General features: G+C 51.0%; 2 protein-coding genes across 3 annotated transcripts in view; both read left to right on the top strand.

The window, feature by feature from the left end:
• LOC102993404 (retinoic acid-induced protein 2) overlaps window positions 1–9,426 on the top strand; it is a 61,557-nt gene extending 52,131 nt beyond the window's left edge. For both annotated transcript variants that reach the window (XM_055081790.1, XM_007108251.4), the window contains exon 2: window positions 7,267–9,426. In XM_055081790.1, coding sequence (XP_054937765.1) covers window positions 7,291–8,871 — 1,581 coding nt within the window. In that variant the 5' untranslated portion in view covers window positions 7,267–7,290 and the 3' untranslated portion in view covers window positions 8,872–9,426. The remainder of the gene's footprint in view (window positions 1–7,266) is intronic.
• Window positions 9,427–15,301: 5,875 nt separating this feature from the next.
• On the top strand, window positions 15,302–17,768 carry LOC112062016 (retinoic acid-induced protein 2-like). Its single transcript, XM_024115288.3, has 2 exons — window positions 15,302–15,313; window positions 15,609–17,768. The coding sequence occupies exon 2, from the start codon at window positions 15,633–15,635 to the stop codon at window positions 17,211–17,213; it is 1,581 nt and encodes a 526-aa protein (XP_023971056.1). The 5' UTR covers window positions 15,302–15,313; window positions 15,609–15,632; the 3' UTR covers window positions 17,214–17,768.
• Window positions 17,769–23,456: the final 5,688 nt, after the last annotated feature.

The raw sequence follows: 23,456 nt of genomic DNA, 5'->3' as shown, positions 1-23,456 counted from the left end.
GGGTGGGGGCGGGGGGGGCCGGGGGGGGGGGGGGGGGGGGGGGCATGGGAGCGGCCCAGAAAGACCCGCCCCCATTCTGCCCTTCCCCCACCCCCTTGTGCCCTTTCCCTCTTCCATCCAAGTCTCTTGAACTCCCACACCTCCCCATCCCTCAGGACCCGCGGCGATTCCTAGGAGGCCGGGTTTGACTCCTTCCCTGCAGGCACCACTCGCTCTCTTGCGAGGCCTCAGTTAACTTTCCACCCCACCGTGAGAGGGGGGCAGTACCCCACGTTACAGAAGAGGAAACTGAGTCCCAGGGACACAAAATGACTTTACCCGAGTCACAGAGAGCTCGTGTGTGTGTGTGTGTGCGTGTGTGTGTGTGTGTGCGCGCACGTGTGTGTGTCTTGAATCTCATCTTTTACTTCTATTTCAATTTCTTGTCTATTAGGTATCATGGACTCGAGGGTTTATTTCATCTTTTTTATCAAGCTCCTCACCCATCAAACTCTATTTGACAGTTTGATGGTTGAATCAGACCATCCCACATACTTTGGTGTTGGACTCTGGTTAAGGGATACAGACGTAGCAGGGGACCCCTTTGACTCAAGTGAAATTTGACCCCAAGGCAATGGCTGAGGGGCTGTGCTTTCGAAGGAGCACAGGTCTGAGAGTCTTGCACGCTACAACCTCTGAGCCTCACTCAACCTCTGAACGTCAGCTTCCTGCTCTGCAGAATGTGAGGGGTGGCCTGGGCCAGTGACCCCAAGACTCGTTCAGGCAGGGGGGACCCTTGGAAGTCTCGCTGGGCCTTGGAAGCTCTGTCTCTCCTGCTGAGTTCCAACTTTCTCACGCTTGCACTCCTATCAGAAAAAAAAAGAAAGAATTGAACACCCCCTCAGCACATACACATTGTTAAATTATATATGTCTTCCTGTATTTATTTATTACATATGCCATAAAATAGAAAAATGGGAATAAAAAGGGTGAGATGGTAAAACGGACATAAATAAGTTTTATGACGACTTTACCCTGCTCCCCGGGAAGGCCTGGGAGTGCCCTGGTGTCAATGGCCAGTTTACGATGCTCGGGCTCGCTGCTTCCTCTGCCTGGTTGTCTCACAGCTCCCGCTTTTTCACCAGTATCACATCACATCAGAGCTAAGATTTGCGCTCAGTCCTCTCTGGCAGAGTGACTATTCTGTGTATTCCCCGTATTGTAGCCAATTTGGGAATACATTCATATGATAATTATGTTCACAGCTTCAGTAGAAACGCCCTGTGCTGATGTTTGAAGCTCAGAAAATTTAATCACTGGGGCAAGTAATTGACAATTATTACACCCTATGGGGAGAGCAAAACCATTTTTTACCCAGTTGGAATTACTTCTTAGATATTTAGGGCATAGCAGGTCCTGAATGGTGAAACCATATCTACGTTATGTTAAAGGATGAAAGTTATGCTTTGCTCATTTCACTCATAGTAAGTGGCTGGTGATTTTTATACAGAATTAGGTTGATCATCGAGGGTGTAGTTTTAAGTGCTGGATCGAAAGCAAGAAATAGATTTAGAATAGGGTGCAGCTGGGAGGGGGAGGATGCTTACAGAGGTCTCTGGGAAGTCAGCCTTGCAAGGAGGGGCGACACCTCACTTTTTCCCGGGGGCGGGGGCACATGGGAAGACTCTGTGACGGCCAGGGTGGAAGTTGAGGGAATTCCGGACTTGATGGCTTTAATCTTTTCTGTGAAGTAAGAAGCAAGGTCAGCCACTAAGAAGAAGGTTGGCTGACCAGGTGCCTTGTTCTCTGGCCTTTGGATTAAGGCCATTCTGACTGCACAGTAGAGTCACCTGGGGAATTTTTCAAAACCCCAATGCCCCGGCTGTACCCCAGACCAATTAAGTCAGAGTCTTGGTGGTGGGACCCAGGCATCAGTATTTTTTAAAGCTCCCGGGTGATTCTAATGTGTAGCCAAGTTGAGAACCAGAGCTAAGCCAGCCCTTGTCAGATGGGAACGTGCGCACAGATCATCCCGGGAGCTTGTAGAGATGCAGGTGCTGCTTCAGGTGGTCTGGGGTGGGGCTCGAGACTCTGCATTTTTAGCAGGCTCTCAGGTAATGCTGCTGCTGCTCCAAGGACATGGACGATCCAGTTCTGACCTGAAGAAATGATGGCTGCCTACGCTCTCCATAAAAACCAAAGCCGGTGATATTTTGCAGTTGGAAGACACGTAGTATCAGGATATATTTTGAGAGAATGAATGTCTTTTTTTAAATTTTATTTATTTATTTATTTGTGGCTGCGTTGGGTCTTCGTTGCTGCGCGCGGGCTTTCTCCAGTTGCGGCGAGCGGGGGCTGCTCTTTGTTGCGGCGCGCGGGCTTCTCGCTACGGTGGCTTCTCTTGTTGCGGAGCTCGGGCTCTAGGCACGCGGGCTTCAGTAGTTGTGGCTCGCGGGCTCAGGAGTTGTGGCTCGCGGGCTCTGGAGCGCAGGCTCAGTAGTTGTGGAGTGCGGGCTCTAGGCACGAGGGCTCGGTAGTTATGGCTCGCGGGCTCAGGAGTTGTGGCTCGCGGGCTCAGTAGTTATGGCTCGCGGGCTCAGTAGTTGTGGCGCATGGGCTTAGTTGCCCCGCAGCGCGTGGGGTCTTCCCGGACCAGGGCTCGAGCGCGTGTCTCCTGCGTTGGCAGGCGGATTCTTAACCACTGCGCCACCAGGGAAGTCCCGAAAATGAATGTCTTAGAGGAAGAAATTTATCTTGATAAAATATCTAGGTGAGGCTGACTTCAGGGGAAGAGGAGGGCAGGTCACATCTGCAGGCTGTTCGGGCTGAAGGGGGTGTCCCCAGGATCGGGACCAGGGGACTCCAGAATGGCCCGCCCTAGAGCATCCAGGTCCTGGAGGTGGAATCTGCCCAGATCACTAAGACTGCTTCCCCTGAGGCTGAGCTCGCTTCCCCGTGACCTCACTCCAGTGGTCCCAGGGTCTTCACAGGGCTCCCAAGCAGCCAGTGGCCCCTGGCTTGCGTTACCACGAGGTGACCCTGCCCACCAGACCTGAGAACCCAGTCCTCAAGCATTTCCTCAGGGGCGCTTGGCGCTGCAGACCAGGGGCCTTGTGGTCGTCTTGATAGTTGTTTCTGTGGTGAAAATGCTCTCAATTCACAGTACGGAAATCAAGCCCCTCTCTAGAAGGTGATATAGGGCTCCTGGCATGCCCCCAGGGCTTTTGTCCAAATTGCCAGCTCAGAAAGCAAGCTCTGCGTGAGGCGGTCTCGGGGATCCTGTCCTGGGTTAGAGTGGGGCTCACAGTCACATTCTGAGCTTCCTTCAGTTGGAGTTGGGGTCCCCATGGGATCATTTAGGATGTAGCTGAAGGTATTAGGTTGAGTGTGTGAGTGTGTGTGTGTGTGTGTGTGTGTGTGTGTGTGTGTGTGTAGAGAGAGGGAGAGAGAGATTAGGTGTTAAAGGCCCACAACAGGAAAATAGATGGACTCTACGACCTAGAGAATAGTCTGAATTATCTGAGTGGTCAACTGTTTTCACTCTTGAAATTAAGCTATAAATGAATCCTCGTCAAAAAAATGTCAATCTGTATGGAAGCCTGTAAGGTAAATTGAGTCCTTCGTGCAACGCTCTGGAGGCAGGAGGCCTGAGAGGCAGGCCCGGCCTGCAGGGCACCCAGTGGGGTGCAGATGTCACTGACCGACTGCCTGGGAGTTGGGCCCCAGCTTGGCTTCTTCACAAATGTAACTCCTTATCAGGAAAAGGGCACACGTGTCGCTTTGCTTTGGTTTTCTTTGTGTGTGTCAGAGAAACACGGGACCCTAGGGTGAATCCATTCACAGGTCACCCTGTCAGACTCCTCACTGTCCACAAAGTGCTTTCGCATCTACTGTCTCGTCATTGGGGTCTCCCCCTGGCTGGTGAAGGTGGGTGACTGCCACGTTCCCCTGCGTGGCACCTGGGGGCCTGACCCTCTGCTCTCTCCACAACAAGAGCATGGTGACCTCTGTGATAACTGGGCTCTGGCGAGTTTTATTCAGCCTTTCTGGGTCACGGTTTCCTCATCTGTAAAAGAGATCGGGAAGAGGATAGAGATGTAAGCTTTCATGTCCCTGCCAGTCTTGATATGCCATGATTCTATAAATGTGACAAGACGCTGGTTATGAGAACGCCAGGCTGCGAAAGGCCTAGTTACTCATTCGTGCCCTCCTTTCTGAAAGGGTTCACCAGCTACGGTTATAAAGATGAGCAAGTGAGAAAGTTGTTTCTCATACTGGCAATGCCAGTATGAGGGGGAGGGTCAGGACTAGACAAGGTAAGTTGGGGTCCTGTGGGAGCTCAGTGGGGTTGGGGGAGATCTCAGAGGATGAGACTCCAGAGTCTGACAGGTGAGCAGGAGTTGGCTGGGTGAAGGTCAAGGCCCGAGAGGACTCCAAGCTGAGGGGCAGATCCTAGGGACAGCGTGCCTCTGGTATCCTTAGATCTTCGTGATAGTTAGACAAGGGGTTCCGGTGGCGATTTTGTGACCCCACAGGTCTCTGAGCCCAATTACTGCCCCAGACAGTCCTTCCTCACCTCCCCAGCTGCTCTGTGCCCTGGGGCTTCTCGCCGGAGTCTCCATCTGGGGGGCACGGAGGCAACTGGCCACGGGCCAAGAGAGCGAGGGTCTCCAGCAACCGCAGATCCAGATCACGCCCGCTTCCCCTCCCTTTACACCTCCGCCCCATACCCCCACGGGTAATGCGCGTGCAGGCCGAGTGGATGGCCGATCTCGTTTAAATCCATTTGCAAACAATGTTCTGAAAAACCCAAACAAAAGGCTCCCTGCCACCTCTGAAGAAATGGCACCCCCTCTGCTTGAGCATTATGTGGTGGCTTCTGTGACCGGAGCTCTCCAGTCCGCATCTGGCTTCTGGCTCGTCCTCGGGGGACACAGACTTGCCCTCCCTCATCTCAGGAGCTGGTTGTTCTCCTCAGGGCGTCCCTGGGGGCGGAAGCGGGGAGGAGCCCCCTGGGAGGCGGGAGGGTGCCTGATGAAGGCGGTGTAGTCCTGCGCCCCGCATGGTACCTGACGGGGAGCGGGCGCTCAGTCCCCGGTCGGGAGCGGCAGGCGTCGTCTCAGCAGGCCTCTAGGTGAGGTTACTGGGGCCGCTTCCCGGGCCTGCTTGGCTCAGTCATCAGGCAGGTCCAAAGCTGTCATGTGGGAGGAGGCAGGGGCGGTTGTCCGGCCCCTGGCCCCTGAGGTGCCGCGCACAGCCACCTGCGTCCTGGCCTGTCCCGCATCCCATCTGGCCCGGGCCCAGTTCCCAGAGGCTTGAGGCCCCCGACCCTTCTGGAGGAGGCCCTGGGTGCTCAGGACCTTCGAAGGGCTGTCCGTGAGTGGCCGACAGAGCTCTGTCCTGCCGAGGCTGATGCCCCTCCTGGCTTCACTCTGAGGCCTTCTCATGCTAGCCGGTCTCTGTCCGATCAACGGCATGCACCCCCGGTAGACTCTAATCCCCGTGAAAGCAGGAGCATCTCCAGGATCATGACAGCATCTCCAGCCCCCAGCAAAGCGTCGGGCAGGCAGTAGGCATTCAGCAAATTGATTGGTTGGATGGAGGAGTGAATGCATGGAAGAATGAATAAATGGTGTATTGGAGGCGTGGCATTTTCTGGGCTGAATCAGGGAGCACGTCTCTCAGGAAACACCAGGCCCTTCAGCTGGGGCAAGCCCCCTCAGGCTCTCTGGGGACAGGCTTCCTCCCTGCTGTGCCCCAAGGGCATCATTGGCCACCACGCGCTCGCTGGGCCACTTCGTGATCATTTCTGGAGCGCACCCTGCCCCTAGGGGGCTGGGCTCTGGTGCCCTCCCTCAGAGGCTCTTGCAGTGTGCCCTGCCGAGGGCATCCCTCACCATTCCTTCTCCAGAAAGTTGTTTTCACAACGTCCTTCCGCTTGTCCTCCCCTCCTCCTGCTTCAGAGAAACTCCTTGTTCTGTGCATTTGACGCGTTGTGATTGTCTGGAAATATCACGGAGTTGTTCATGTCTTAAAGCTGCCTTCCTGTAGTGAGGCCTCGTTTGCTCACTTCTAATCCCATGGTGTGCTGGACCGCCTCTCTTGTTTTGGAGGTTGTGTTGGTAATTCTGGGGTGAGGAGAGAAGGACAAGTGGACCCCAGGACGAAAGTCTAGACAGCTGAGACAGGTGAGGTCAAGAATCGGAGTTGCCCAAGGCCTGCCCAGCAAGACTGAGGATTATTGAATTACTATTGAGCCCAACCAGACTCCAGGGCTGCACAGATCCCCGAGTTAGACATGGTGCCTGCCTTCTCCATGGTAACAAGGCTAAATATGGACGCGTTTCCATGGAGAGCCATATCGCAGCTGCAGCCCTGCTTCCTCCAGGAAGCACCGGCGCTGGGCTTCTTTGGCTTCTCAGGAGGTGGCCGGTGGTGCCGCGGACATCAAGAAAGTATATCTCACCTTTGAGGATGTTTGTTTCCAGCAAGGGTTCCATTTCCCCAGCCCTAGATTCGTCAACGTCTGTTCCTCTTGACAGCTAGAAAGTTAGGAGCGAGAGGTCCCAGCTCAGACAGACGGAATGGGGAAAGTGACGCTGGACCCAGTGAGCATTCGTGCAGGTTATCCCGTCTTCACTCCTCGGAGTGGCTTTTCCTATTACTGGAGGAAAGGGGGTGTCACTGGTTGGAGGGAGGCAACTGTAATGAGCCTCGTATAAATACACTGCTGTTCCTCTCATCAAGCCTCTTTCGGAAGAATCATTGCTGCTACAAAGAGTTTTTTAAATGCTTTCCATAACTGGGATGGCCCCCTTCCAATTTCATACAATATTCTAACGTGACAGGGTTCTATTTTTTTTCTTAAAGGAAAGTAAGTCTCTGCTGCATATTTGAATTTGAGCAAGTCCAATCCCCGCATGTCTTAACTGTCCGCCAGAACAATGTGGAATGAAACTTTGTGTTTGTTGCCGGCTAAACGTATGAGCTGAGTGAGTATTCGGCTTCACAATACTCTGTTTAACCTCACTTGGCTATTTGGTCATTACATCATCTGTGTTTATAGTTTAATCGTCTGTTAAATTGGGGCTGTCCACGCACAGCTGATCGTATGGGTGTGTTCGTATATATTAGGAAATATCTGTAACATGTATGTATACACAGAGAGATGGGTGCGCTCCCCGTGTAACTAAGATGTGGAAACGTTTGAAAGATGCAGAGAGGGCTCTCAAGGCGATTATCTAGAGTCTCGGAAGGAAGATTCATATGGCGTGTTCTGTGTTGCAGGCCGAGTGGCATCAGAGCTGAGTGATGGACGACCTGCAGTCCCAGAACCTCGCCATGGACATGACCGACTCCTCCCCTGCCTTGACCAGTAACAGACTGGAGAACGGCATGGCCCAGCTCATCACCACTGAGGCCTGGAACATCAACTCCGCCGACCTGGTCAAGAAGGCCCTGGTGACCGTGCCGGCCCCGTCCATTCTCAGCCCCCCGGCCGAGCCCCAGGGCGGCGTGGCTCTCAAGGTAGCGGCCACCGTGCTGCAGCCCCTGTGCCTCGGGGAGAGCCCGGTGGTGATGCCCATTCACATGCAGGTGGAGGGCAGCTCCGCGCCGGAGCTCAACCCTAACGGCAACGCCACTTACGTCATGACCGCCCAGGGCCCCGTGCAGCTGCCGGTGGTGCTGGAGCAGCACGTCTTCCAGCACCTCAACTCCCCTCTGGTCCTGCCACAGGAGGCCCCGTGTTCCTCCAGCGCCATCCACAACAACCTCTTCCAGGGAGCCGAGGACCCCGAGGCCCAGCCCCAGCTCCTGGACCTCAGGATCCCCAGCCAGCCGCAGGAGCCCACGTTGCCCCTCGAAGCCGTGCTCCAGAATTTATTTCCTTCGCAGGGCGCTCTCGGCCCTCCACCCTGTCAGCCTCCTCCGGGATACGCCCCTGTGCCCCCGCAGCCCTTTACCTCCCCCTTGTCCCCGCTGGTCCCGCCGGCCACCCTCTTGGTCCCCTACCCTGTCATCGTCCCCTTGCCTGTGCCGGTCCCCATCCCCATCCCCGTCCCGGTGCCTCAGAGTTCTGAATCCAAGTTCAGCCCCAGCTTCCGAAAGCCGCCATCTTCCTTCGGCCTGCACCCCTTTAAAGGCACCCAGGCCCCTCTCCAGAAGGAGGAACTGAAGCCCTTCGACCTCCTCCCGCCGAGGGAGTACTTCCAGCTCGGCCGCCACACCGTCATCAAGATGGGGAGTGAGAACGAGGCCCTGGATCTCTCCATGAAGTCGGTGCCCTGGCTCAAGGCTGGCGAAGTCGGGCCCCCGATGTGCCCGGAAGATGCAGCCCTAGACCTGTCACTGGCGGCCCACCGGAAATCTGAGCCTCCCCCCGAGACACTGTATGACAGCAGCGGGTCAGTGGACAGCCCAGGTCACACTGTGATGGAGAAACTTCCCAGTGGCACGGAAGTGCCCTTTGCCCCCGCCACGCCCCACGAGGCCTCCGCCGTGATGGATAGTCACATGGGCAGCAGCGCCGCCGCCGAGCCGCCCAGCCAGCCCGGCAGTGAGGTCAAGGCTGAAAATAACATTGAGATTGTGAGCGAGTCCCAGGCGGCCAAGGTGATCGTCTCCGTGGAAGACACTGTGCCTGCCATCTTCTGTGGCAAGATCAAGGGCCTCTCGGGGGTGTCCACCAAAAACTTCTCCTTCAAAAGAGAAGACTCCATGCTTCAGGGCTATGACATCAACAGCCCAGGAGAAGAGTCCATGGGAAACACGGAGCCCCTTAGGAAACCCGTCAAAAACCGGAGCATAAAGTTAAAGAAAGTGAACTCCCAGGAAATACACATGCTCCCAATCAAAAAACAACGGCTGGCCACCTTTTTTCCAAGAAAGTAAATAATGGCTTTTTAAAATTTTTATGATTATAATATGGGGAAAGGTGCATTGGTTTTATAAAAAGGCATTTAAAACAAATTATCTTTGTTAATTATTTTGGGGAGTAGCTGGGAAGCGGGAAGGCAAATTGGCTCTAGAGGCCCTGTAAGCAAGTTTCATTTTCTTTTTTAATTTTTGACTTTTCACAAATGAGTAAATAAGAGCAACCTATTTTTCAAGCAGATTGCACATTTTTTGCAGCTTTAATGGAATATTGGGTGAATCAGAGGGGTAAAAAAGCTATTTTCATTGCCACAAAGTGCTTTGATGATGTAATACCTAATAAAGGGTAGGATGAATATTTCACAATAAATGTTTGTTTGCACTAACTGGTTGCAGTATTCTATCATTTATAAACTCTGCATTCCTGAACTGGCATGGTGTGGCCAAAACTGTTGCTTGTGAAGCACTGCAAGTTACCCGTGTTTAGAGACCGAAGCTCTTCAGGCATATTGGGCAAAGAAGAATCGTATTGGCCTATGTCCTCAGAAAAGGAGGATTAGGGGCAGGACAGGAATAAAGACGCAGACGTAGAGAATGGACTTGAGGACACGGGGAGGGGGGAAGGGTAAGCTGGGACGAAGTGAGAGAGCGGCATGGACATATGTACACGAACGAATGTAAAATAGCTAGCTAGTGGGAAGCAGCCGCATAGCACAGGGAGATCAGCTCGGCCGGCGCTTCGTGTCCACCTAGAGGGGTGGGAGGGAGGGAGACGCAAGAGGGAGGGCATATGGGGACATATGTATATGTATAGCTGATTCACTTTGTTATAAAGCAGAAACTAACACACCGTTGTAAAGCAATTATACTCCAATAAAGATGTTTAAAAAAAAAAAAAGAAAAGGAGGATTAGGAATATGTATGACCTTGAGCAAGTCATTTCCCCTTCTGGCCCCTTTCTTCATTTGTAAAAATGTGGCAAAGGGAGGGGGTGGGGAGGTGAGTTTCAAGTACCCAATCCCCCCTCTAGTTCACAGAGACCCTGGATGTGCAGAATTCTGTCTGAAACCTTCCATAGACTAAAACAGACAAATGTCTCTAAAGGGAAATTTACCTGCTGCTTTTCCTCCCTCCTCCCAAAATTTAGCTGAAAGGACTTTCTCTTCAAGGGTAGTAGGAGCGCTGTTCTGGGTGACTAATAGTCTTGCAAGTCAAAGGTATCACCGAAGGCCCCTCAGAACAGGAGGGAAGTCCAGTGGATTAGGAGGTGTCTCCTGCAAGCTCCCGGCCCTGGGTAGAGATGTTTGGGTGTGGGGTCGAGGAGCGAAGAGAAAGCCATTCCTTATTAGTTTATCCCAGTGATTCTGAACTGGGGGTGATCCTGCCCTCCAGGGAACGTCTGCCAATCCCTGGAGACGCTTTTGGTTGCCATGGCTGGGGGAGGGGGGTGCTCCTGGCACCTGGTGGGCAGAGACCGGGATGCTGTTCAGCATCCCACAGTGCACAGGGCAGCCCCCAGGGCAGAGAGTGATCCAATCCCCATGTCCACAGCACTGAGGCTGAGAACCCGCCGTTAAACCATCTCTCGAGGGACAGAAGCGATGCACCTGGAAGGAGAGAACAGCGCGAAGCCATCCGCACCAACGAGGAACTGTGAGTGTACGTTTAAAATAGACCTGCTAGGTGGCACAGCACACTTGGGTCTGAAATTGTGCTGGCGAGAGACTGATTACAGCATGCCTGCTTTTAAACTTCAGCCTCTTTCTTTCACTTCTTGCAATTAGTATGTATCCAGCTGTTACCGTGAACACGAACAGGAGGGAAAGCAGTTGCGAGACTGTTCTTTTATTACCAGGCCCTCCGTGTATAGGGTTACAGTTTTAGCTGGTCCTGTACCATACCCCTGTAATGGATTTTTCTTTTTCCTGCTCTTTGCCCGTGTTGTTAAAATTTCTCTTTCAAAGTGTGACCCGATGAGAAATAACCAAATAGTTGTTTCTCATGAGGCTAACTGGTCCCATTCTCTTACACCAGCCAGACTCCATCCTTTGAGCTTCTGCATGGGGCCGCCTTTTCCAGTTGTACTCCCATCGTGGGTTTCCGGCCATGTTTCCTGAGCATGGCGTGTGTATTCCAGTTTCATGTACAACCAACACAGATGTGCCTAGGGACTAGCATTTCCCATTCACCTGCTGTCCTTTTCTCACCCTGTTTGTGGTGGTTTCTGTTGCCCGTGCAGTGCTCGGCGGCCTTTCTGCACCAGCCAGCAGGGCCCCTGTCTTCACGGTGTACTGGGAAAAGCTGCGCTTATCTGTCTCTGAGGGAACAGAATTCTCAATTTGCCCTATAGAAGCAAGTGTTTAAAGCTGACTGAGTGACATCTAGGTGGAAAGGAAGGCATTTGTAACCTGTAATCACATTATAAGCATGAGGCTGCGAATTTCTCTTTGTTGTATCTGGAGATGCCCTTTTCTCTTCAGATGTCAGCTCTGGTTGGGTGAGAAATGCTGGCTCCACCGCCAACCGTGGGTGTTGAGCCAGCGTGGGCCATCCCCCGGCCCTGGCACAGGCCTCTGCTCCCACCCCAGCCGGGCCCATCCATGGGCCTTGCCAGTCACTCCTGGGGTCTTCGGAGAGAGGCCTCTGTGGTGGGGACTGGCTGTCGAGTTGGGAGACTTGCTCCATGAGACCTGTGAACCCTAGACACAAGAGTGTTGTGTTGGGACCAGGGTTGTGCTACAGGGGCAGTGACACCCTCTGCCTGCCCCCCTGTCAGCCTTTGGTGGAAACCAGAATCTACTTCGCTAGGGAATCAAGAGAAGGGCGAAGGGCCTGCTGTTGCACCAGAGTGAGCCTAGGGTTCATCCCTGGTGGCTCAATTCCACTCTCGCTTCCTAGTCAGAAGTTTGCAGCCTTCCACACAAACCTGGAGTAAGAACCATCATCCTGGACCCATGCTTCCTGGTCTGAGACATGTGATTCCCCCAGGGCGCATAGAGGAGGCCGCTGGCAAACTCGGGCCCCATCACGGTTCTGCTTGATTCGGCCAGCTATGGTCACAATTAGTGCCCCATGCCTCACAGCCGTCTCCAGCTAACCTATTTTCAGGTTTCAGCCATGCAGGATTTCCATCAGACTTTTTCTCATGACTTAATTTCCCATCTCTTCTCAAAAAAATGTTTTGGCCAACTAGCCTAAAGAACAGCTTTTCAGAGTCTTTCAGGAAATATGATTAGTCTCCAGGAATGTTGACATTTGCTCAGACTTGTCAAGATGGCTTCAGTTGGCTTCGGTTCAGACGTGAAAAAAAACTGGAACAAGTTACTAACGTTCATATTTGGGGGTAGTGATCCTCCTGGTAAAGCAAAAACTAGTTGATCTAGAGGGGAAAAAAAGAAAGATTTAAAGAGGATACCGTTACTAGCCTAACCAAGGAAGTCCTTGACAGTGAGTAGAAAATTCTAAAGTGAGGTCAAACATTTATTTAGATTCAAAGGCAGAACTCTCACACTTTAAGCATGAAAAAAAATATGTCTGCAATGGTAAAAGCTCCCAACTCCAAGAAGAAGGAAGGGAGGAAGAAGGTTGCCGATTCCTGAGAGAGTATGTCAATACAGTCATTATCCTTATAAATAGCCTGATTAATAAAGCAGGAAAGGATTTAGATTTCATCTTACAAGTGAGAAAATTGAGGCTCAGAAGAGTTTTCTGCTTTCAGTTTTTAAGCATCACCGACTGAAAAATATGTACTTTGCGATGATTCTTAAATATTGGGTTTGAAGCCCGATGAACCCACAGGAATTTGGATCCTTTGGGGGCAAAAACCAGTATGAATTAATGAAGAGTCTGAATTACAGATTTTTTTTTCAATTATTATCAAGACCATTCCAGTTAACTGGAACGCCCAGAGCACTTGGCACAATGCTAGAGGGGAGATTTCAAGCTGAAGGGTGCGGATGCCAAGCCTCTAAAGGCCACACTCAAAAGCTGCTAAGCTGAAAACTTTAACAGCAGGGGGGGAAAGCGTTAGAGGTCATTCTGGCCGACTTTACTCCTCATTAAATAGAAAAGGCAATTTTCCAGAACAGCCCACTACCTACCACCAGGTCAAATAACTGACCTCCCACATAAGTGCAACAAAATAGGGTGTATGTGAGGTCTTCAGGGTGCCGTTTTAATAAATTGAGATTTTATTTTAATTACCATATTGGTTATTTTATAGTAAGTAGTATGTACGAGTACTTGAAAGAACTGGTTCCAAAATATTGCAAATAATCCGTCTGCAACTGTTACTAGGCCAGGGGATTTTTCAGCAAAGTGAGATTTTAGCTATGCTCTGCCAAAATTATGGACAAGTTCAGTAAAGGGGGTGAACTGTTGAGGTTTACTATATTAACCCAGCTTGTGGGTTATTTTCCATCCAACTGTATATTCTGTATAGACACTCAAAAGCGTGGGCTCACGTTGCTGATAACGATGGGAGAGGCCACCCGGATCCTGTCCTCCCTCTGCGAAATCATTTTTTTCAATCTAAGGTTTGATAACCCAGTCAATTAGTAAGAATGCGATGAGCCCCTTTACATCGATAGTAGCATGCTGTCAGTCCCAAATGGTGTCAGGAATTCAGTTTTATTTATAAGTCTTCAAATAAGGAACTTGAAGAGTTTCTTCAGTGCAGAAATTTTCATTAGGACGCATTTCAAGCCATATTAAGAAGCACCACAATGAACAGACCAAATCCTTTGCGAGCCGGGACTGAAGCTTATGTATCTCAAGGTTTCTCCACCTCAGCGCTATTGGCACCTGAGACTGGATGGTCCTCTGTCGTGAGGCTGTCCTGCCGGAGGTTTAGCTGCCAGAGCTCTGTCCTGCCGAGGCTGATGCCCCTCCTGGCTTCACTCTGAGGCCTTCTCATGCTAGCCGGTCTCTGTCCGATCAACGGCATGCACCCCCGGTAGACTCTAATCCCCGTGAAAGCAGGAGCATCTCCAGGATCATGACAGCATCTCCAGCCCCCAGCAAAGCGTCGGGCAGGCAGTAGGCATTCAGCAAATTGATTGGTTGGATGGAGGAGTGAATGCATGGAAGAATGAATAAATGGTGTATTGGAGGCGTGGCATTTTCTGGGCTGAATCAGGGAGCACGTCTCTCAGGAAACACCAGGCCCTTCAGCTGGGGCAAGCCCCCTCAGGCTCTCTGGGGACAGGCTTCCTCCCTGCTGTGCCCCAAGGGCATCATTGGCCACCACGCGCTCGCTGGGCCACTTCGTGATCATTTCTGGAGCGCACCCTGCCCCTAGGGGGCTGGGCTCTGGTGCCCTCCCTCAGAGGCTCTTGCAGTGTGCCCTGCCGAGGGCATCCCTCACCATTCCTTCTCCAGAAAGTTGTTTTCACAACGTCCTTCCGCTTGTCCTCCCCTCCTCCTGCTTCAGAGAAACTCCTTGTTCTGTGCATTTGACGCGTTGTGATTGTCTGGAAATATCACGGAGTTGTTCATGTCTTAAAGCTGCCTTCCTGTAGTGAGGCCTCGTTTGCTCACTTCTAATCCCATGGTGTGCTGGACCGCCTCTCTTGTTTTGGAGGTTGTGTTGGTAATTCTGGGGTGAGGAGAGAAGGACAAGTGGACCCCAGGACGAAAGTCTAGACAGCTGAGACAGGTGAGGTCAAGAATCGGAGTTGCCCAAGGCCTGCCCAGCAAGACTGAGGATTATTGAATTACTATTGAGCCCAACCAGACTCCAGGGCTGCACAGATCCCCGAGTTAGACATGGTGCCTGCCTTCTCCATGGTAACAAGGCTAAATATGGACGCGTTTCCATGGAGAGCCATATCGCAGCTGCAGCCCTGCTTCCTCCAGGAAGCACCGGCGCTGGGCTTCTTTGGCTTCTCAGGAGGTGGCCGGTGGTGCCGCGGACATCAAGAAAGTATATCTCACCTTTGAGGATGTTTGTTTCCAGCAAGGGTTCCATTTCCCCAGCCCTAGATTCGTCAACGTCTGTTCCTCTTGACAGCTAGAAAGTTAGGAGCGAGAGGTCCCAGCTCAGACAGACGGAATGGGGAAAGTGACGCTGGACCCAGTGAGCATTCGTGCAGGTTATCCCGTCTTCACTCCTCGGAGTGGCTTTTCCTATTACTGGAGGAAAGGGGGTGTCACTGGTTGGAGGGAGGCAACTGTAATGAGCCTCGTATAAATACACTGCTGTTCCTCTCATCAAGCCTCTTTCGGAAGAATCATTGCTGCTACAAAGAGTTTTTTAAATGCTTTCCATAACTGGGATGGCCCCCTTCCAATTTCATACAATATTCTAACGTGACAGGGTTCTATTTTTTTTCTTAAAGGAAAGTAAGTCTCTGCTGCATATTTGAATTTGAGCAAGTCCAATCCCCGCATGTCTTAACTGTCCGCCAGAACAATGTGGAATGAAACTTTGTGTTTGTTGCCGGCTAAACGTATGAGCTGAGTGAGTATTCGGCTTCACAATACTCTGTTTAACCTCACTTGGCTATTTGGTCATTACATCATCTGTGTTTATAGTTTAATCGTCTGTTAAATTGGGGCTGTCCACGCACAGCTGATCGTATGGGTGTGTTCGTATATATTAGGAAATATCTGTAACATGTATGTATACACAGAGAGATGGGTGCGCTCCCCGTGTAACTAAGATGTGGAAACGTTTGAAAGATGCAGAGAGGGCTCTCAAGGCGATTATCTAGAGTCTCGGAAGGAAGATTCATATGGCGTGTTCTGTGTTGCAGGCCGAGTGGCATCAGAGCTGAGTGATGGACGACCTGCAGTCCCAGAACCTCGCCATGGACATGACCGACTCCTCCCCTGCCTTGACCAGTAACAGACTGGAGAACGGCATGGCCCAGCTCATCACCACTGAGGCCTGGAACATCAACTCCGCCGACCTGGTCAAGAAGGCCCTGGTGACCGTGCCGGCCCCGTCCATTCTCAGCCCCCCGGCCGAGCCCCAGGGCGGCGTGGCTCTCAAGGTAGCGGCCACCGTGCTGCAGCCCCTGTGCCTCGGGGAGAGCCCGGTGGTGATGCCCATTCACATGCAGGTGGAGGGCAGCTCCGCGCCGGAGCTCAACCCTAACGGCAACGCCACTTACGTCATGACCGCCCAGGGCCCCGTGCAGCTGCCGGTGGTGCTGGAGCAGCACGTCTTCCAGCACCTCAACTCCCCTCTGGTCCTGCCACAGGAGGCCCCGTGTTCCTCCAGCGCCATCCACAACAACCTCTTCCAGGGAGCCGAGGGCCCCGAGGCCCAGCCCCAGCTCCTGGCCCTCAGGGTCCCCAGCCAGCCGCAGGAGCCCACGTTGCCCCTCGAAGCCGTGCTCCAGAATTTATTTCCTTCGCAGGGCGCTCTCGGCCCTCCACCCTGTCAGCCTCCTCCGGGATACGCCCCTGTGCCCCCGCAGCCCTTTACCTCCCCCTTGTCCCCGCTGGTCCCGCCGGCCACCCTCTTGGTCCCCTACCCTGTCATCGTCCCCTTGCCTGTGCCGGTCCCCATCCCCATCCCCGTCCCGGTGCCTCAGAGTTCTGAATCCAAGTTCAGCCCCAGCTTCCGAAAGCCGCCATCTTCCTTCGGCCTGCACCCCTTTAAAGGCACCCAGGCCCCTCTCCAGAAGGAGGAACTGAAGCCCTTCGACCTCCTCCCGCCGAGGGAGTACTTCCAGCTCGGCCGCCACACCGTCATCAAGATGGGGAGTGAGAACGAGGCCCTGGATCTCTCCATGAAGTCGGTGCCCTGGCTCAAGGCTGGCGAAGTCGGGCCCCCGATGTGCCCGGAAGATGCAGCCCTAGACCTGTCACTGGCGGCCCACCGGAAATCTGAGCCTCCCCCCGAGACACTGTATGACAGCAGCGGGTCAGTGGACAGCCCAGGTCACACTGTGATGGAGAAACTTCCCAGTGGCACGGAAGTGCCCTTTGCCCCCGCCACGCCCCACGAGGCCTCCGCCGTGATGGATAGTCACATGGGCAGCAGCGCCGCCGCCGAGCCGCCCAGCCAGCCCGGCAGTGAGGTCAAGGCTGAAAATAACATTGAGATTGTGAGCGAGTCCCAGGCGGCCAAGGTGATCGTCTCCGTGGAAGACACTGTGCCTGCCATCTTCTGTGGCAAGATCAAGGGCCTCTCGGGGGTGTCCACCAAAAACTTCTCCTTCAAAAGAGAAGACTCCATGCTTCAGGGCTATGACATCAACAGCCCAGGAGAAGAGTCCATGGGAAACACGGAGCCCCTTAGGAAACCCGTCAAAAACCGGAGCATAAAGTTAAAGAAAGTGAACTCCCAGGAAATACACATGCTCCCAATCAAAAAACAACGGCTGGCCACCTTTTTTCCAAGAAAGTAAATAATGGCTTTTTAAAATTTTTATGATTATAATATGGGGAAAGGTGCATTGGTTTTATAAAAAGGCATTTAAAACAAATTATCTTTGTTAATTATTTTGGGGAGTAGCTGGGAAGCGGGAAGGCAAATTGGCTCTAGAGGCCCTGTAAGCAAGTTTCATTTTCTTTTTTAATTTTTGACTTTTCACAAATGAGTAAATAAGAGCAACCTATTTTTCAAGCAGATTGCACATTTTTTGCAGCTTTAATGGAATATTGGGTGAATCAGAGGGGTAAAAAAGCTATTTTCATTGCCACAAAGTGCTTTGATGATGTAATACCTAATAAAGGGTAGGATGAATATTTCACAATAAATGTTTGTTTGCACTAACTGGTTGCAGTATTCTATCATTTATAAACTCTGCATTCCTGAACTGGCATGGTGTGGCCAAAACTGTTGCTTGTGAAGCACTGCAAGTTACCCGTGTTTAGAGACCGAAGCTCTTCAGGCATATTGGGCAAAGAAGAATCGTATTGGCCTATGTCCTCAGAAAAGGAGGATTAGGGGCAGGACAGGAATAAAGACGCAGACGTAGAGAATGGACTTGAGGACACGGGGAGGGGGGAAGGGTAAGCTGGGACGAAGTGAGAGAGCGGCATGGACATATGTACACGAACGAATGTAAAATAGCTAGCTAGTGGGAAGCAGCCGCATAGCACAGGGAGATCAGCTCGGCCGGCGCTTCGTGTCCACCTAGAGGGGTGGGAGGGAGGGAGACGCAAGAGGGAGGGCATATGGGGACATATGTATATGTATAGCTGATTCACTTTGTTATAAAGCAGAAACTAACACACCGTTGTAAAGCAATTATACTCCAATAAAGATGTTTAAAAAAAAAAAAAGAAAAGGAGGATTAGGAATATGTATGACCTTGAGCAAGTCATTTCCCCTTCTGGCCCCTTTCTTCATTTGTAAAAATGTGGCAAAGGGAGGGGGTGGGGAGGTGAGTTTCAAGTACCCAATCCCCCCTCTAGTTCACAGAGACCCTGGATGTGCAGAATTCTGTCTGAAACCTTCCATAGACTAAAACAGACAAATGTCTCTAAAGGGAAATTTACCTGCTGCTTTTCCTCCCTCCTCCCAAAATTTAGCTGAAAGGACTTTCTCTTCAAGGGTAGTAGGAGCGCTGTTCTGGGTGACTAATAGTCTTGCAAGTCAAAGGTATCACCGAAGGCCCCTCAGAACAGGAGGGAAGTCCAGTGGATTAGGAGGTGTCTCCTGCAAGCTCCCGGCCCTGGGTAGAGATGTTTGGGTGTGGGGTCGAGGAGCGAAGAGAAAGCCATTCCTTATTAGTTTATCCCAGTGATTCTGAACTGGGGGTGATCCTGCCCTCCAGGGAACGTCTGCCAATCCCTGGAGACGCTTTTGGTTGCCATGGCTGGGGGAGGGGGGTGCTCCTGGCACCTGGTGGGCAGAGACCGGGATGCTGTTCAGCATCCCACAGTGCACAGGGCAGCCCCCAGGGCAGAGAGTGATCCAATCCCCATGTCCACAGCACTGAGGCTGAGAACCCGCCGTTAAACCATCTCTCGAGGGACAGAAGCGATGCACCTGGAAGGAGAGAACAGCGCGAAGCCATCCGCACCAACGAGGAACTGTGAGTGTACGTTTAAAATAGACCTGCTAGGTGGCACAGCACACTTGGGTCTGAAATTGTGCTGGCGAGAGACTGATTACAGCATGCCTGCTTTTAAACTTCAGCCTCTTTCTTTCACTTCTTGCAATTAGTATGTATCCAGCTGTTACCGTGAACACGAACAGGAGGGAAAGCAGTTGCGAGACTGTTCTTTTATTACCAGGCCCTCCGTGTATAGGGTTACAGTTTTAGCTGGTCCTGTACCATACCCCTGTAATGGATTTTTCTTTTTCCTGCTCTTTGCCCGTGTTGTTAAAATTTCTCTTTCAAAGTGTGACCCGATGAGAAATAACCAAATAGTTGTTTCTCATGAGGCTAACTGGTCCCATTCTCTTACACCAGCCAGACTCCATCCTTTGAGCTTCTGCATGGGGCCGCCTTTTCCAGTTGTACTCCCATCGTGGGTTTCCGGCCATGTTTCCTGAGCATGGCGTGTGTATTCCAGTTTCATGTACAACCAACACAGATGTGCCTAGGGACTAGCATTTCCCATTCACCTGCTGTCCTTTTCTCACCCTGTTTGTGGTGGTTTCTGTTGCCCGTGCAGTGCTCGGCGGCCTTTCTGCACCAGCCAGCAGGGCCCCTGTCTTCACGGTGTACTGGGAAAAGCTGCGCTTATCTGTCTCTGAGGGAACAGAATTCTCAATTTGCCCTATAGAAGCAAGTGTTTAAAGCTGACTGAGTGACATCTAGGTGGAAAGGAAGGCATTTGTAACCTGTAATCACATTATAAGCATGAGGCTGCGAATTTCTCTTTGTTGTATCTGGAGATGCCCTTTTCTCTTCAGATGTCAGCTCTGGTTGGGTGAGAAATGCTGGCTCCACCGCCAACCGTGGGTGTTGAGCCAGCGTGGGCCATCCCCCGGCCCTGGCACAGGCCTCTGCTCCCACCCCAGCCGGGCCCATCCATGGGCCTTGCCAGTCACTCCTGGGGTCTTCGGAGAGAGGCCTCTGTGGTGGGGACTGGCTGTCGAGTTGGGAGACTTGCTCCATGAGACCTGTGAACCCTAGACACAAGAGTGTTGTGTTGGGACCAGGGTTGTGCTACAGGGGCAGTGACACCCTCTGCCTGCCCCCCTGTCAGCCTTTGGTGGAAACCAGAATCTACTTCGCTAGGGAATCAAGAGAAGGGCGAAGGGCCTGCTGTTGCACCAGAGTGAGCCTAGGGTTCATCCCTGGTGGCTCAATTCCACTCTCGCTTCCTAGTCAGAAGTTTGCAGCCTTCCACACAAACCTGGAGTAAGAACCATCATCCTGGACCCATGCTTCCTGGTCTGAGACATGTGATTCCCCCAGGGCGCATAGAGGAGGCCGCTGGCAAACTCGGGCCCCATCACGGTTCTGCTTGATTCGGCCAGCTATGGTCACAATTAGTGCCCCATGCCTCACAGCCGTCTCCAGCTAACCTATTTTCAGGTTTCAGCCATGCAGGATTTCCATCAGACTTTTTCTCATGACTTAATTTCCCATCTCTTCTCAAAAAAATGTTTTGGCCAACTAGCCTAAAGAACAGCTTTTCAGAGTCTTTCAGGAAATATGATTAGTCTCCAGGAATGTTGACATTTGCTCAGACTTGTCAAGATGGCTTCAGTTGGCTTCGGTTCAGACGTGAAAAAAAACTGGAACAAGTTACTAACGTTCATATTTGGGGGTAGTGATCCTCCTGGTAAAGCAAAAACTAGTTGATCTAGAGGGGAAAAAAAGAAAGATTTAAAGAGGATACCGTTACTAGCCTAACCAAGGAAGTCCTTGACAGTGAGTAGAAAATTCTAAAGTGAGGTCAAACATTTATTTAGATTCAAAGGCAGAACTCTCACACTTTAAGCATGAAAAAAAATATGTCTGCAATGGTAAAAGCTCCCAACTCCAAGAAGAAGGAAGGGAGGAAGAAGGTTGCCGATTCCTGAGAGAGTATGTCAATACAGTCATTATCCTTATAAATAGCCTGATTAATAAAGCAGGAAAGGATTTAGATTTCATCTTACAAGTGAGAAAATTGAGGCTCAGAAGAGTTTTCTGCTTTCAGTTTTTAAGCATCACCGACTGAAAAATATGTACTTTGCGATGATTCTTAAATATTGGGTTTGAAGCCCGATGAACCCACAGGAATTTGGATCCTTTGGGGGCAAAAACCAGTATGAATTAATGAAGAGTCTGAATTACAGATTTTTTTTTCAATTATTATCAAGACCATTCCAGTTAACTGGAACGCCCAGAGCACTTGGCACAATGCTAGAGGGGAGATTTCAAGCTGAAGGGTGCGGATGCCAAGCCTCTAAAGGCCACACTCAAAAGCTGCTAAGCTGAAAACTTTAACAGCAGGGGGGGAAAGCGTTAGAGGTCATTCTGGCCGACTTTACTCCTCATTAAATAGAAAAGGCAATTTTCCAGAACAGCCCACTACCTACCACCAGGTCAAATAACTGACCTCCCACATAAGTGCAACAAAATAGGGTGTATGTGAGGTCTTCAGGGTGCCGTTTTAATAAATTGAGATTTTATTTTAATTACCATATTGGTTATTTTATAGTAAGTAGTATGTACGAGTACTTGAAAGAACTGGTTCCAAAATATTGCAAATAATCCGTCTGCAACTGTTACTAGGCCAGGGGATTTTTCAGCAAAGTGAGATTTTAGCTATGCTCTGCCAAAATTATGGACAAGTTCAATAAAGGGGGTGAACTGTTGAGGTTTACTATATTAACCCAGCTTGTGGGTTATTTTCCATCCAACTGTATATTCTGTATAGACACTCAAAAGCGTGGGCTCACGTTGCTGATAACGATGGGAGAGGCCACCCGGATCCTGTCCTCCCTCTGCGAAATCATTTTTTTCAATCTAAGGTTTGATAACCCAGTCAATTAGTAAGAATGCGATGAGCCCCTTTACATCGATAGTAGCATGCTGTCAGTCCCAAATGGTGTCAGGAATTCAGTTTTATTTATAAGTCTTCAAATAAGGAACTTGAAGAGTTTCTTCAGTGCAGAAATTTTCATTAGGACGCATTTCAAGCCATATTAAGAAGCACCACAATGAACAGACCAAATCCTTTGCGAGCCGGGACTGAAGCTTATGTATCTCAAGGTTTCTCCACCTCAGCGCTATTGGCACCTGAGACTGGATGGTCCTCTGTCGTGAGGCTGTCCTGCGGGATGTTTAGCAGCACCTCTGGTCGCTATCCATGAGCTAGCTACCCATCTCACCCCTCCCACTGAGCCAGCTGTGACCACACCAGTGTCTGCAGACATTGGCACGAGTACCCTGGGGGCAAAGTCACCCCTGGTTGAGAACCACTACTTTATTTCCAGGATCTGTCTAACACCTAGCCCACAGCAGAAGCTCAAAAATTCTTTGTTTTTTTTTTTGTTTTGTTTTGTTTTTTTTGTTTGTTTTTGTTTTTTGTGGTACGCGGGCCTCTCACTGTCGTGGCCCCTCCCGTTGCGGAGCGCAGGCTCCGGACGCGCAGGCTCAGCGGCCACGGCTCGCGGGCCCAGCCGCTCCGCGGCACGTGGGATCCTCCCGGACCGGGCCACGGACCCGCGTCCCCTGCATCGGCAGGCGGACTCTCAACCGCTGCGCCACCAGGGGAGCCCTCAAAAATTCTTGGAAGAATGAATTTAATCAAGAAACAAGCAGAAAGAGAGATCTGTAGCTCTGATCTCGGGGTCCCCACTCATATTTTCCGGTTTACTACCTCAAGGCTGATCTGACCAGGAAACTGTTATTGGGAACTTCCATTCATCCATCCAAAGGGCCATCACTCGTCCAGCATGTAACACGGTCTTCTAGAAGCTTCTGTCAACGGGGTGCAGCAAGACTACTCCCTGTCACAAAAAGGGCAGGCACTCACGCAGCCAGTTCTGAAGGGATGCCTCATTACTTTACCAACACCGTGAAACTGGAAGGGGACCCCGTGATGGCTGTTCATCAGTCTTGTTTCCAAGGGCAGCATAACCCAGGAATTTACACACACTGCCAGGAAGCTGGGTGTGTTTCTTTCCCCTTATGTTTTACCTAAATCCTTCTTGCTGTGATCCAGCCAGTTTTTTGTTTGTCCTTAATGGAAACAAAGGCCAAATCTCCTCCTTTGAGTAGTTTCCTATTTAAACACCAGATCTTTTCTCAGCGTCCTTCCCTTGAACTCAAAAGCCCCATTTCCTCTCACACTCTCTGAGCTCCAACTTTAACATTCCTTTTGTCATCTTGGTTGCCCTTTTCCCAATTTCTCCATCTACTTTGTAGAGTCAGAACTCCAAGTAGGTGGTGAAAATGTTCTAAAATTGATTGTGGTGATGATTGTACAACTCTGTGAATACGCTAAGAAGCAGAAGAAAACATTGAATTGTACACTTTTAATGGTTGAATTGTACGGCATGTGAATTCTGTCTCAATAAAGCTGTTATCTTTTTAAAAATAATAAAAGAACCCCAGATAGAAATTGGGAAGTGCGTGTGGGTCGCAGCAAAGCCTCCTAGAACTGAATGGTTACTGCCTATCTTTGATCAGTTGTATGCCTGTAATACATCCTCGCTTCCCTTTGGGGCCCACCCAGCTGACTTTGCCAGGTTT

This window comes from Physeter macrocephalus, chromosome 21, assembly GCF_002837175.3.
Source record: "Physeter macrocephalus isolate SW-GA chromosome 21, ASM283717v5, whole genome shotgun sequence".
NCBI classification, from domain to species: domain Eukaryota; kingdom Metazoa; phylum Chordata; class Mammalia; order Artiodactyla; family Physeteridae; genus Physeter; species Physeter macrocephalus.
The sequence above is the reverse complement of the archived record's forward strand: the minus strand, read 5'-3'. Positions and strand labels throughout refer to the sequence as shown.